Source organism: Delphinapterus leucas, chromosome 1 (genome assembly GCF_059928025.1).
Source record: "Delphinapterus leucas isolate spDelLeu-1000000601 "Yukka" chromosome 1, BTC_Dleu_Yukka2, whole genome shotgun sequence".
In the NCBI taxonomy this organism is placed as follows: domain Eukaryota; kingdom Metazoa; phylum Chordata; class Mammalia; order Artiodactyla; family Monodontidae; genus Delphinapterus; species Delphinapterus leucas.
The window spans coordinates 72690418-72704610 of record NC_143129.1 but is presented as its reverse complement, the minus strand read 5'-3'; the positions used below and the strand labels follow the sequence as shown (position 1 = coordinate 72704610).

At 43.3% G+C, this 14193-nt stretch overlaps 1 protein-coding gene across 3 annotated transcripts in view; it reads left to right on the top strand.

Moving 5' to 3' along the window:
- The window catches only part of LOC111170409 (carboxyl-terminal PDZ ligand of neuronal nitric oxide synthase protein), a 307338-nt gene that overhangs the window by 248850 nt on the left and 44295 nt on the right, over positions 1-14193 (top strand). For all 3 annotated transcript variants that reach the window (XM_022565535.3, XM_022565546.3, XM_022565536.3), the window contains exon 5: positions 4993-5101. In XM_022565535.3, the coding sequence (XP_022421243.1) occupies positions 4993-5101 (109 nt within the window). The remainder of the gene's footprint in view (positions 1-4992; positions 5102-14193) is intronic.

Below are 14193 nucleotides of genomic sequence, written 5' to 3'. Positions count from 1 at the left end.
TATCCCAGGGATGCAAGGATTCTTCACTATATGCAAATCAATCAATGTGATACACCATATTAACAAATTGAAAAATAAAAACCATATGATCATCCCAATAGATACAGAAAAAGCTTTTGACAAAATTCTCCACCCATTTATGATAAAAAAAAAAATCTCCAGAAAGTGAGCATAGAGGGAAGCTACCTCAACATCATAAAGGCTATATATGACAAACCCACAGCAAACATCATTCTGCATGGTGAAAAACTGAAAGCATTTCCTCTAAGATCAGGAACAAGAGAAGGGTGTCCACTCTTGCCACTATTATTTAACATAGTTTTGGAAGTCCTAGCCACGGCAGTCAGAGAAGAAAAAGAAATAAAAGGAATACAAATTGGAAAAGAAGGATTAAAACGGTCACTGTTTGCAGATGACATGATACTATATATAGATAATCCTAAAGATGCCACCAGAAAACTACTAGAGCTAATCAATGAATTTGGTAAAGTTGCAGGATACAAAATTAATGCACAGAAATCTCTTGCATTCCTGTACACTGACAACAAAAGATCAGAAAGAGAAATTAAGGAAATAATCCCATTCACCATTGCAACAAAAAGAATAAAATACCTAGGAATAAACCTACCTAAGGAGGTAAAAGACCTGTACTTAGAAATCTATAAGACACTGATGAAAGAAATCAAAGATGATACAAAGAGATGGAGAGATATACCATGTTCTTGGATTGGAAGAATTAATATTGTGAAAATGACTGTACTACCCAAAGCAGCCTACAGATTGAATGCAATCCCTATCAAACTACCAATGGCATTTTTCACAGAACTAGAACAAAAAATTTCACAATTTGTATGGAAACACAAAAGACCTTGAATAGTCAAAGCAATCTTGAGAAAGAAAAATGGAGCTGGAGGAATCAGGCTCCCGGACTTCAGACTATAATACAAAGCTACATTAATCAAGACAGTATGTTGCTGGCTCAAAAACAGAAATATATACATCAATGGAACAGGATAGAAAGCCCAGAGATAAACCCATGCAACTATGGTCAACTAATATATGACAAAGGAGGCAAGAATACATACAATGGAGAAAAGACAGTCTCTTCAATAAGTGGTGCTGGGAACTCTGGACAGCTAAATTTAAAAGAATGAAATTAGAATATTCCCTAACACCATACACAAAAATAAACTCAAAATGGATTGAAGACCTAAATGTAAGACCAGACACTATAAAACTCTTAGAGGAAAACAGGAAGAACACTCTGTGACATAAATCACAGCAAGATCTTTTTTGACCCATCTCTTAGAGTAATGGAAATAAAAACAAAAATAAACAAATGGGACCTAATGAAACTTAAAAGCTTTTGCACAGCAAAGGAAACTGTAAACAAGACAAAAAGGCAGCCCTCAGAATGGGAGAAAATATTTGCAAATGAATCAAAAGAGAAAGGATTAATCTCCAAAATATATAAACAGCTCATGTAGCTCAATATTAAAAAAACAAAGAACCCTGTCCAAAAATGGGCAGAAAACCTAGATAGACATCTCTCCAAAGAAGACATACAGATGGCCAAGAGGCACATGAAAACCTGCTTAGCATCACTAATTATTAGAGAAATGCAAATCAAAACTACAATGAGGAATCACCTCACACCATTCAGAATGGGCATCATCAGAAAATCTATAAACAACAAATGCTGGAGAGGGTGTGGAGAAAAGGGAACCCTCTTTCACTGTTGGTGGGAATGTAAATTGATCCAGCCACTATGGAGGACAGTATGGAGGTTTCTTAAAAAACTAAAAATAGAATTACCATATGATCCAGCAATCCCACTACTGGGCATATACCCAGAGAAAACCATAATTCAAAAAGACACACGCACCCCAGTGTTCATTGCAGCACTATTTACAATAGCCAGGACATGGAAGCAACCTAAATGCCCCTAGACAGATGAATGGATAAAGAAGATTTGGTACATACATAGAATGGAATATTACTCAGCCATAAAAAGGAATGAAATTGGGTCATTTGTAGAGACGTGGATGGACCTAGAGACTATCATACAGAGTGAAGTAAGTCAGAAAGAGGAAAACAAATATTGTATATTAACACATATATGTGGAATCTAGAAAAATGGTACAGATGAACCGGTTTGCAAGGCAGAAATAGAGACACAGATGTAGAGAACACATGTATGGACACCAGCGTGGGAAAGGGGAGGGGGGTGGTGGTGGGATGAATTGGGAGATTGGGGTTGACATATATACAGTAATATGTATAAAATAGATAACTAATAACCTGCTGTATAAAAAAATAAAATTAAATTCCAAAAAATAAATATAAAAATCATAGTGTGAGGTAATGTGTTATGGTAATGGTGAACCCAGGGGCATTCAGCAACTCAGACTTGGGGGCAGGGTGGGCAGGGAATGCTTCTCTGAATCAAGTCTTCAAGGATGCCGGAGGTGTCACAGCAGTTGCAAAGGCAGGCAGATGTATGCACCTGGTTCTGAAGGGCTCTGTAGGTCAGGCTCCTGGAGAGAGATGAAAGCAGAAACATAGATACTCCATGCTGAGGAGTTTGGACTTGGTCTGAGGGCAGTAGGAAACCTTTGAATGGTTTTTAGAAGGAAATACTAGGATGTAGTTTGTGTTTTCAAAAATACTACTTTGCTAGCAATATAGAGAGTGGCTTGGCAGTAGGTGAGGTAGGAAGCAGAGAGACACTAGGTGAGTTGCAAAATTCCAGGTGAACAGTAGGACCTGTGGACTAAGGCAGTACTGTGGAACTGAAGGAAAAAGTATATTTCAGAGCCATGTCAAGGAGGTGGGCTGCAGAGAACTTGGTCATGAGTGACCGATATTGGAGAACAAGGGAGGAAGGAGTCAGAGGTGTTGCCCAGGTTTCTGGCTTGAGTGGACATGGCGCCCATCATCGAGAGAGGGCTTGGTAGAAGGAAGGCAATGTTTGCCTGAGAATTACAGGGGAGGTGATTAATTTAGTTGGGGAATGTGATGAATTTGAAGCTTGAGAGAAGATCAGGAGTGTGTGTCCAGAAAGACGGGCTGGGTGGGCCTGGAGCTCAGGCAGGAGATGCTGAGGTGCAGTTGTTAGCTTGTCCCTTCCGTGTTAGGAGGACACTTTGGCATCATTAGAAGGATCGGGTACTCTGTGGTGCGGGCCCGATAATGTTAGATTAGCTTTCTTAGAAGCCACGTTAAACAAACACAATAACCTCTATTTCAGCATTGTTCAGAGTTGGTGGACATGTGAGATGAAATGAAATGACTTTTAGCAGAGTTCAGCAGAGAAGCTTTGGTCCCCAAGGTGAACTTGGATTTCTTCCGGGAATTGTCCTCCTCTCTGTATCACTTCTGTTTTGAAAGTTCCTCTCAGACTTCTTGGGGTCCTTGGTAAGAATCTCAGTAAAAAGGCTACTTAGAGGTGATATTGGTAAGGAGAAGTAAAAAGCACTTTACTCATTTCATCTTCCCAGTAACACTGCAAGGTGTTACTATTAAAAGTCCCACTTTACAGATAAGAAAACTGAGCCTCTGAGGGTTCCCTGGCTTACCTTATGGTAAGGGGCACAGTTGTGGATATGACTCTAAATCCTGTTCTCTCTGTGCTGCACAGAAAGACTGACTCAGACATACCAGGCCTGTGAAATCCTGGGATGGAAAAGTTGTGTTTTCAATAAGGAAAAGATTCTGGGGGGAAATAATGTGTCCCCAGGGTGTTTATCAAGAGCAACACTCTCCTCAGTGCTCAAATCAGTTCCTCTGATGTATCCCTGAAACTCCCCTCCCCTGCCCCATGTTGACAGCACTCAGGCTTGGTGGTTCTGGTGGTACCCTGTCCTAGGGCCACCTAAGAGTCAGCCATTAGGGCCTTGCTTATAATTTTCCCCTTTTCCTGGCCTTTCCTCTGCCTCTACCCCTACCGCCCACCCACAGCAGCCAGAGGGATTCTTTAGTCTAAAGCATCAGGAAGTCAGTCCTCTGCTCAGAAGCCTCTAATGGCTTCTTGTCTCGCTTGGAGTACAACCCCTGACCTTCAAGGTCTCCTGTGTTGTGGCCTTTGATTGCTTCTCTGACCCTGTCCCTGACCACACTCCCTTGACTTGAGCCACGCTGACCTTCTGGCCATTCCTTGAATGCTTAGAGCGCCTTATAAACACCACCTGGCTTTGAAACTTGCTGTTCCCACTTTGACAGGCACCCTCCCATCATTAGGTCTTTGCCTCTCTTTGAGGCCTTCCTGCTAAGCACCCTGTCTAATATAGCAGCTGTGTCATGTTCTGTCCCTTATTTTTTTCTTCATGGCACTCATTTTCTATTTGTTTATTGATGTCTCCTGAACATGAGCTCCATGAGTTCAGGGGCTCTATATGTTCTGTTGCTTTGTCCCTCTGGCTGCTGGGATAGTGCCTGGCCCATGGTGTGCACTCAGGGGGATTGGGTGACTGATGGAATGAATATATGGAAGCCGTGGACTTGATGGAGTGGGACAGAAAGTGAAGTCACTATCACCGAGGGACCTACAATACTGAAACAGAGTGTCTCCCAATGTGGTTAGCATTGCTGGTTCCCTAAGTCTCCTCATTCGGAGGTAACTGTGAACAGGTATTAGGAAACTTCCCCACATTTCCCTGGCTTAGATGCAGATTTATCGCTCTGATAAGGATGGGAATGATTTTTTCCTTCTAACGTACAAGTTGCCAGGACAGATTTACTAGTGATAGCGTGGGGTCCATGTCCTACCTGTGTCCACCCTTTCCCATCTGGAGGTCACTCACTGGAATGTCAGTGTTTGTGGAGCCCATGGAAAGTGCCTCCTGCATTGTGGCTTTCATAGGAAGAAAGCTTTCTCTAAGGACTTGGCTTGAGTGAGCTCTGTCTGTAGAGTGTCCTTAAACAGAGGTTTCCTCATTGGAGATTTGAACCTAATGCCATTTTCAGTGCATTTTTCTGTTGTTCTTCCTGTAGGATCTTCTACGTCTCTCACGATTCCCAAGACTTGAAGATCTTCAGCTATATCGCTCGAGATGGTGCCAGCAATATCTTCAGGTGTAACGTCTTTAAATCCAAGAAGAAGGTAAAGGGGCCGTCATCTCTTATTTTCCTCTGATGGAACCAGAGTGCCCCTAACGTTGAGCCATCTCCCTGTTGATAGGCAAGATTTGGAGGTGGCTATTTTAGTGCAAGATATAGGGGAACTCTCTCACTAGTCTGTCATTGCTTCTATATAATGCAATTCTCTTTTAGTTTCATTTGAACTTTGTACTTAGTTTTATGCGAACAACTGGAGAGATCTTGACCGTTGGTTAAGGGCTCTGCAACAGGAGCAGGCAGACAGCTCCAGGAGTGGTGCTCACCTTGATGTGCGGTAGAAAAGAAGATTGCCACTAGCTAAGGTGACCCTTCATCATAATTCTGTATACTGTTCAGTGGCCTACAAACATGACATGTGGGATCTAGTTAGATTTTGTGATGTTGGTTGTCCTGGATGATTATTTTGTAACCATCCTTGATGTATAGTAACCTTGATGCTTGAGTAAATGCAACTTTTGCAATTCTGTAGAGGCATGCTTCCTCTCTATCATTCCTCCAGAAGTCTAACACACAAAACTGGGGTTTGGAGACGTGGGCTCTAGCCCCTCTTCTCCCCCGGAACTCTGAATGATGTTATGAGGGTCAGTATCCACCCATGGGTCTCAGTTTCCTTGTGTATAAAATGAGGAGGAGAGTCAAAACCAGCATTTCTTAAAATGTATCCTGTAAAACATTTACCATCCGAAATGTTTCATGTTAAAATTATTCAATTTATATGTGCTGGGAAGTCCTAAAGTCAGAGAAATCCCTTTAACGCAGCATTTCTCAAACTGAATTGGCCATGGAATCATATTTTTTCCATGTATAATTGTTAATATCCTGGGAACTACTTTACTATAGAGGTGACTTTGGAAAACACTATTTGTGTCTGAAAGGTCCCTTACAGGTGTGCAATGGTAAGGTCCCAACCACTCTAGACATAAACCACTAACCCTGGCTTTCTATGAGGACTCCTCCCAAATTCTCTCCTGCTTGTCCCTTCTTTGATGCTATGTGATATCTTAATGCATCTTATGCTTTAATAGATTTGTAGGTACCTTGCCAAGTGGGGGTAATAAGAATAAAAACGTGACAGGGTCAAGATTTACTATTATATATGTCCTGTTCCCCACCCTAGCTCCATTAAGAGAATTATACTTTGCTGATTTAGCCTCTTCCTCTAAGGAGATTTGTGCCCTTACCCACCTATTCCCAAGCTTTTTAATGCAAATCATGGAATTGGATGGAAAGAGCTAGAACTGGAAAGGTAGAAGGAAAAAGGGGCAAGTTGCCCGATTTCACTTTTAGATAATAGTACAGTTGAGAGGAAAAAAGTGAAAAGTGGGGTGAAGTTGAGCTGCATATTAAAGAACTGATAGAAAGAGTAGGAAGGAGAGGGAGAGAAAGAAAAACCAGAGGGGCTGGAGATGAGAATTCAGGGCTTGGAAGAGTGAAAAACACTTGTGTGGCTTTTGAGGTGTAGTGGATCTAGGGAGGAGAGGAAAGGAAATACAAAGCGTTCCTGAGACTTATGAATTGGATCGTCTGTAATGGTCTTTGACAGATACAACTGAAGACTAGGATTCCCTTTAATTCATTTTGAGTGTTCTACTTTACATCTGACTTTAGTTTTGTCCAGAGACTGGACCCTGTGGACCTTGGAATTTATTAAAGTTACAAATGGCACATTTTAATTTACAGAGTGCTTTAATATTTAATCTTACTTGATCCTTGCAAAAACCTACATGAAGAAGTTAAGACAGGTAATTTTCATGCCCAGTTTTACGGATAAGTAAAGTTAAGTTGAGGCTCAGAGAGATTAAGTGACTTGCCCAAGGTCCCATGAATAGGCATTGGCTAGAATCAGGGAGACATGCAGAACGAAAGGATTTTGAGCAGGAAACCTAGGTAAAGGAGATGGTTATATTTGCTTTGCCATCCAATCTAGTGTGGCAATGCAAACTCAGTGGGGTCGTCCAGTTCTTCCGCCAAAACCTGAGTCTAAGAACAATGCCCATTGGAACTTTGATCTTGAAGCGAAGGACAGAATTAAGTTCTTATTACCCAATGACAAAGGAGTAGTCATCTGGTTCCCTATCATATCAGTGTTTTCCATGTTTCATAGCTCTCAGGGCTAATCCTGATCTCTGGCTCTTTTATTTTCTATATCCCTTTTACCCTCACCTACTGAGACTGTAACTGGTTCTCAGGCCCTTTGCTGGCCTGTAGCCATGCAGCTGAAGGAATTGTTTCCAGACAGCCTGGGCTGTGAGCCCCATTGCCGCTGAACTATAGGTGGAAGGGCTAGTTGCCAAGCCAGGAAAGAGAAGTGAATTAATCGTTCAGCAAAGGAAGCACAGTTGGGGAGGGGTGGGGAACACGTCTGCAAGGTTTTGCACGCTTATCCTGGTTAGTCTCCAGATCTGGTGATTTCCTTTCTTTTAAAGTCCTTCTGGTTTGCAGAGGTAATAGTTAGCTTGGGAAGGAGTTTTAATTGGCACATGATAGGAATACTTAAGAGGCGAGGGGGAAAGGACTAAATACTCTGAGTATAAGTGTCTTGCAGGGATGTTTCTGGGTTGCTGGAGGTCAGTATGGTGGTCTCTTGACTGGAAGCCAGCGGACCTGGGTGTTCTCCAGAGCCCTCGTGTTGATTATAGCATAGAAAAACCTTGTATGAGCTCCTTGCTAGGTCAAGGCTTGGTTATTGCTGTTCACGTCACATCATGTCCCGAGTGGGTACTCATGGCACATTTCCCATGACAGGCTTCTCATGTGGGTCATCCTTACCTTACAGTTCACCATGGGGAACAGGATTGTCTCTTCTGTTGGGAGAGAACATGGGTCAGGTGTCTCAGCTTGCCTGGTAGAGGACCTCCCTGTGCCTCGCTCCCAGCACCGTTGTTATGCTATACCTATGGATCTTCCTTTAGTTACCTGTATAGCCAATGTGGTTCTCATCTTGGGAACTTTAATCTTGAGCTGATTTTTTTTCAGTTGGGCTTTCATCAGAAGTTAGATAGCAGAATATTGCAGGAAGATAACATACTACCAGCTATTCATCTGTTAGTCTAGATTTTCCAAGTTTTAGCCTTATATTAAGTCAAATGATATCCAATCAGTTTTGGTTACTTGCTATGTGCTCGTGACTGTTCTAGACTCTTCATATGAATTATCTTCCTTCATTCCCTCAGCAGCCCTGTGAGGTGTAGGTACTGTCATGCTCTTCATCTTATGGATGGGAAAATGGAGACTGAAGGGACATAATTCATAATGAGTGGTGGAGTCAGAAATGAACCCAGAAAGTCTGACTCTGGAGCTCATCTTTTTGACCACTGCATTATATTATCTTCATCAGGAAGTTGCATAACTGAGGAGTAGCTTTGTTCTCCAAGACCTGCTTGTAACCAGATTCTACTGTAATTGTTACTGGGGTATGAAGAGCTCCTTAACTCTGAACGGCCCAAGTCTCTTTGACATAGATTTTCCTTTTTTTCTCTTAGTATCTTTGTTTGGTCAATATTGACTCTATTTTACAGTGGGAGAAAGAAAGGACCCAGGGATGAAAGTTACCATTGGTCGCACAGTGAGTCAACATTGCCACTGAGATAAAAACGTAGCTTCCTGCTTCCTAGTCCAGAGCTTTGGCCACTTAACTCTGTTACACAAAGTTCATAAGAGATACATGAGCCTCTCTGGATTTGAGTTTCTCCAGCCACCAAATAAGACGAAAGGCATCTCGGGGATGCTGTTTTTTTGTATGTGGAGTGAGATGGTCTTCAGGAAACAAGTTTTGTGTGACTGGGAAGGATCGCCAGGGTTGTGGTGGGGAGATCCCAGCACTATTCAGACTAGTGCCAGAAAGGAAGGGTAGGAGAGGGTCTTTTCCTTGCCCAGAGCATTGGAGACATTTCCTAATAACACGGCTTTCCTGTTTCTCCTCCTTAGGGGATATAATGACAGTATTCGTTTGCAAGGCCTTTTGACTCCTGTGAAGCCTCTGTGTGGTCTCTTGACCTCTCCAGTGGAGTAGCTGTCCCGCTCCTGTCATTTTCTCCCAGCCCCTGGAGGATGTGGCTGTCTGCCCTGATTAAGTATGACTGTACTTATTAGCGCATCAGTGCGTGAAGTGTTGGTGACTAACAGGAGCCACAGGAATCTCCCCCACTATCTTCATGAAATTGTTCTGCCTGCAATCACAGCTCAGTTGGTTTGGGTTAGGAGAAATCATTTCCTCCATAATGCTGTCACCATCAGATTAGGGGCCACAGTGGAGAAGTTTAGCTGCCCTTAAGAGTTTGCGATGGATTTTGAATGATGATGTCAGTCATGTGCTAAAGAATAAGTCACTTTCCTGGCCAAGCTCAAGAAATGGAGGAGAGATAGGTCCTAAATTTAGGGAAGCAGCCTCTTTTTTTGTATCTTAAATGTTGAGGTGGGGTTGGGTTGGGAAGTCAAAAATACAGAAATCCTAAGTCTCAGAACTGATCTAGTCCAAACCTCTCTGTTAATGGAGAGGAAATCAGTACCTGGAAAAGTGAATTAACTTGCCCATGGTCACCTAGCTGGTTACTGACAGTATTAAGGTTATAACTTGACCTTCTTTTCTCTATGGTACTGTGGTTCATGAACTAGCAAGAGTACAAGGGAAAACCCAGCAGTCCATTGGAAACTGTAAGGTCCACTATCTCCTGTCAGTGTTGAAAGTCATACCCACTTTGAAACTGAACTTTCCCCATAGTAGCAATATTCTAGTGTCCAAAGCATTGCCTTGATCAAATTATATGATCAAGGCCATTAAAGAACCTGTTAGACAGAAACCTAATCCATCTCCCATTTCAGAGGCTTAGTTTGTTGGATCTTCCTCTATGTAGAATTCCAGATATATTTTCTTGCTTCAGCATTGCAGATTCTATAGATTGAGATCATTTGGTAGATATAAGCTTAAATCTTTTACTAAGGTTCAAAAAACACATTAAAGAAACGTGACCTTCAGCTCTATTTTTGTTGAGATTCTGTGCTGGTTAAGGTCAATAGAGGGGCAGTGTACTTTCTTGCTGTGGTAGATGAAAAGAATTACAAACCTGTGAGTTGTCCTAGAACTGACTTACTGGGCTGCAGTTCCTTAGAATTCAGAAGCACTTGGCAGATAAATCTCAAGTTCCCAGGAGATACAGGGTGGCGGAGGAGGGGGATGTACACTGGAGTAGAAAGCTAAGTTTGCACTAGGGGAGGCTAAGTAGACTAAGAAAGACACTTACTTGTAAGAAGTGTGCCCCCAGTCTTCTCTTCATTCTCGGTCATTGTCATCGTCACCTTCTTCATCATCACATACACCTTGCATTTTGAGCTTCTTCTATTCACTTTCCTTACTTATCTGATGACTCCCCTGCTCGCCGCAACTGGAGAAAGCCCGCACGCGGCAACGAAGACCCAACGCAGCCATAAATAAGTAAATAGATAGATAGATAGATAGATAAATAATAAAAATAAAAAACCTAGTAAATTCCAGAGAATGCCCATATCCCGGAACTGGAAAAGGCTGCCTTCCCAACATGCTAATTATTTGCTCTGCTTCATACCTGGCTATCTTCACAACTTTAAAGCCCCAGTTTGATTTGCAAAGGTCAGGAGGTATGAGCACCTGCTTCGTGATGACCCGTGGGGCCCGATGGAATGGGTTCTTCTTAAAGCTTCTCCCTCTTGAGTTAGTTATGGTTTATTAAAATAAGTTCCAGCATGTGTGATTCCTGCATTCCAAGGTGCAGCCTTCTTGCTGAGAAGGCCGGAAGGCCCAGTTACCACGTGGGGTAGGCCTGGCAGGCAGGGGCCAGCATGACCATGCAGGGAGAAGGTGGCACCAGTGAGGGGAGTGACAACCCCTGCCAGGTGCAGGCTGGCCCTCCTAGCCACCTTCAAGTAATATTCCCCAACGAGGTCCTTATATAGAATCTTCTAAAAGTAGACTTTTTCCTGGTCAAGGAAGGGGAGCCTAAAAGGTCAAGGGCCCTCTGAATTCACATAGCCATTTGTGAGAGAATTAGGAGCCACCCAGCCCCTTCTAACTGCTAGAGTGGTGAGTGGGAAGGGCTGTTCTTTTACATGTATATAATCATTCTGTAAAGCAGATAGGGTAGCTTGATTGTTTTCAAGTGCGGAGAGCTCTTCATAAAACATGCTACTGTGTCCTTTTACTGTGAATGGAAATACAGCCTTCACATTAAACAAGAGTGAAGGATAAATAAAAATGAAATCACTTAGCACTGAATGTGCCAATCTAGAACTCTTACTCAACAGTTTCCTCACAGCAGAAACCTTTATACAAGCTCAGACCAAAGATGATTTGGCCCAGTTCCTCTCTGTTGCTATGGGGACAGAGAGATGATGGCTTTAGCCCTTTTGATGCTAACATACCTACATAAGAGACAGTTCCCTTCATGTCTTCACGTTTCTGTTATTGATAAAGTAAGCCTAGCCTTTCCTGAACTACTGTTTATGTCTTAATTCCCCTTTGGTGCAGTGAATTCCATACTCAGAATAAAACATTTCTTGAGCACTTGGTACATGCCAAGCACTGTGGGAGGTGCTCTCATATATGTTAGCCATGTATTTATTCCTCTATGTGGCGGAGGAGAGGCTATAAACATCAGTGATTCACTTTTCCATTGAAGTTACAGAGATGTTCTGCAGAGCAGCTCTGGTAGAGGGGGCTAGGAAGGAAATGGGAGACCAGGGAGGTGGGAGTCATTTCTAACATCGGGAAGTCAGGACCAGTGTACCCTAAGTCTGCATTTTCTGCTTTTTCAGGGGAATCAGATAGAGGTGAGGGTCAATTGCTTGTCCTAGTAAATGTACTAAAATGTGAAAATGACACACGGAGAGCACAAATATTAAGCATTAAGACCAGCCACTTCCTTACGACCGTTTTGGGCTTGTACATAGTTGGTTGAAACCGGTGGGTGTGTGTCTTGCATTTGTCCTTGATGAAGGTGGCAGAATAGAGGTTTGAGCTGGGTTCCAGGTTCTGCAGAGGCTCAGTCCTGAGTGTATCCCATCATCCACTGTCAGTGTGTGATGCATGAGAAATGCAGGTCCTCTGAAAAGTCATTTCCCGCCAGCTACATCCTCATACTTCAATCGGAGCGTTTCCTTCCAGAGAGAAGTTTAGAGATCCTGTCCTTTCCGCTGTTAATTCCTTAGACTCAGGGACACTTGAGTCCCTTTCATTTTTTAATATTAAAAGTTAGTTAAGGGGGGTATCTGTGACTTACAGAGTTGGGGGGATTTGTAACATGTCCTCCTTAGGAGAACCTGAGATTTGGTAGCAACGCATGTGGTAGTAAATTTGGAATTTTCTGTGTGAGTATATATTTTTTATAAATTTATGTATTTATTTTTGGCTGTGTTGGGTCTTCGTTTCTGTGCGAGGGCTTTCTCCAGTTGTGGAGAGCGGGGGCCACTCTTCATCGCGGTGCGCGGCCCTCTCACTGTCACGGCCTCTCCCATTACGGAGCACAGGCTCCAGACGCGCAGGCTCAGTAGTTGTGGCTCACGGGCTTAGTTGCTCCGCGGCATGTGGGATCTTCCCAGACCAGAGCTCGAACCCGTGTCCCCTGCATTGGCAGGCAGACTCTCAACCACTGCGCCACCAGGGAAGCCCGTGAGTATATATTTTTAAGAGGGAAACTGGGTCTGCACTCTGGTAATAATACAATTGGGAAAAGACTAACTCAGCCTTTGCAGATACTTGTGCAGTATGATTTATCTGGGTTAATTTATGGAAGATAAGGAAGTAATGGAATTAAATATGGAATCTCTACATATCATTTAGACTTACCATATTTTATTTCTAGACCTCCCAAATTTGTCCTTTTCTGCCTCTTGTAAAGATGTGTAAGAGAGCAAAATTTCCGAAAATCAGAAGAAGGGAAAGGGGAAAGGCTCTGTGTAATGGACACTGGCTATATTTGGTAGGTAGAATATAGCATCTCTAAGATTTGGTAAACTGGTAGTAAGCTTTGCTGTGAAAGATTAAGCACAGGCAATCTGCTCTTATTCTCATAAAGAGAATAAGTAACAACAGATCTAAGGAGGCCTGGGGGAAGAACACTTTTGAGTGGAACAGAATCTTCTTTTTCACCTGAGGGTTGAGCTTCCTGGCTCAGCCTCCTTCTCAGAGCACAGCTTGATTGCCAAAGGCGATGTGAAAGATGTGCTTGGCCTGGATTGGTTAGGGACTGTGCCCTCTAAGTGACACTTTTTTTTTTTTTTTTTTCCTGCGGTACGTGGGCCTCTCACCGTTGTGGCCTCTCCCGTTGTGGACCACAGGCTCCGGACGCGCAGGCTCAGCGACCATGGCTCACGGGCCCAGCCGCTCCGCAGCATGTGGGATCTTCCCGGACTGGGGCACGAACCCGTGTCCCCTGCATTGGCAGGTGGACTCTCAACCACTGCGCCACCAGGGAAGCCCATAAATGACACTTTTTAAATATATTTTGGGAGTGAGAAAGGTGGGGGCTTCTTGCTTAAGACCGGTGCCTGCTGTTCCTCAACTTCCAGTGCAGACAGAGTGGTTATCTCTTAGATAGTACAAACTTGTGGTGTGAGAAGGGGCCTAAGCCTGACCTTCGGTAAACAGGAGGAAGTTAAGGTTGGATGTACAGGACAGAGGCTCTGATGCACCACTGTGATGGGGGATCCCACAGAAGTTACTCATCTCTTCCTGCCTCACTTAAAGTTCTCATCATCCAGACACGTCAGGATGTTCCAGGTGAGAGATCAGTTAAGAACATCCCTGGAGTTCGCATCATGGGCGAAGAGAGGTTTGAGCACTAAGGCGGTCACTTCTAGGAAGTGGTTTGAGGAACGTCAGGAGGAATAGAAGTAGACTGAGATCTGAAGTAGGCCTATGACGATTGGCCAAGATGCCTTTTCATCTTAACGTGAATACTGCGGCCTGAAATGAAAAGGGGGAACACAGAAGTAATGCCAGGCTTGAGGAAATAGTAAGGGTAGCGACTTGGGGACTTACACCTACCTGAGAGTGAATTAGAGCGGTAGTTCCATACATGGGATCCAAGGCCCTTAGGGATTCAT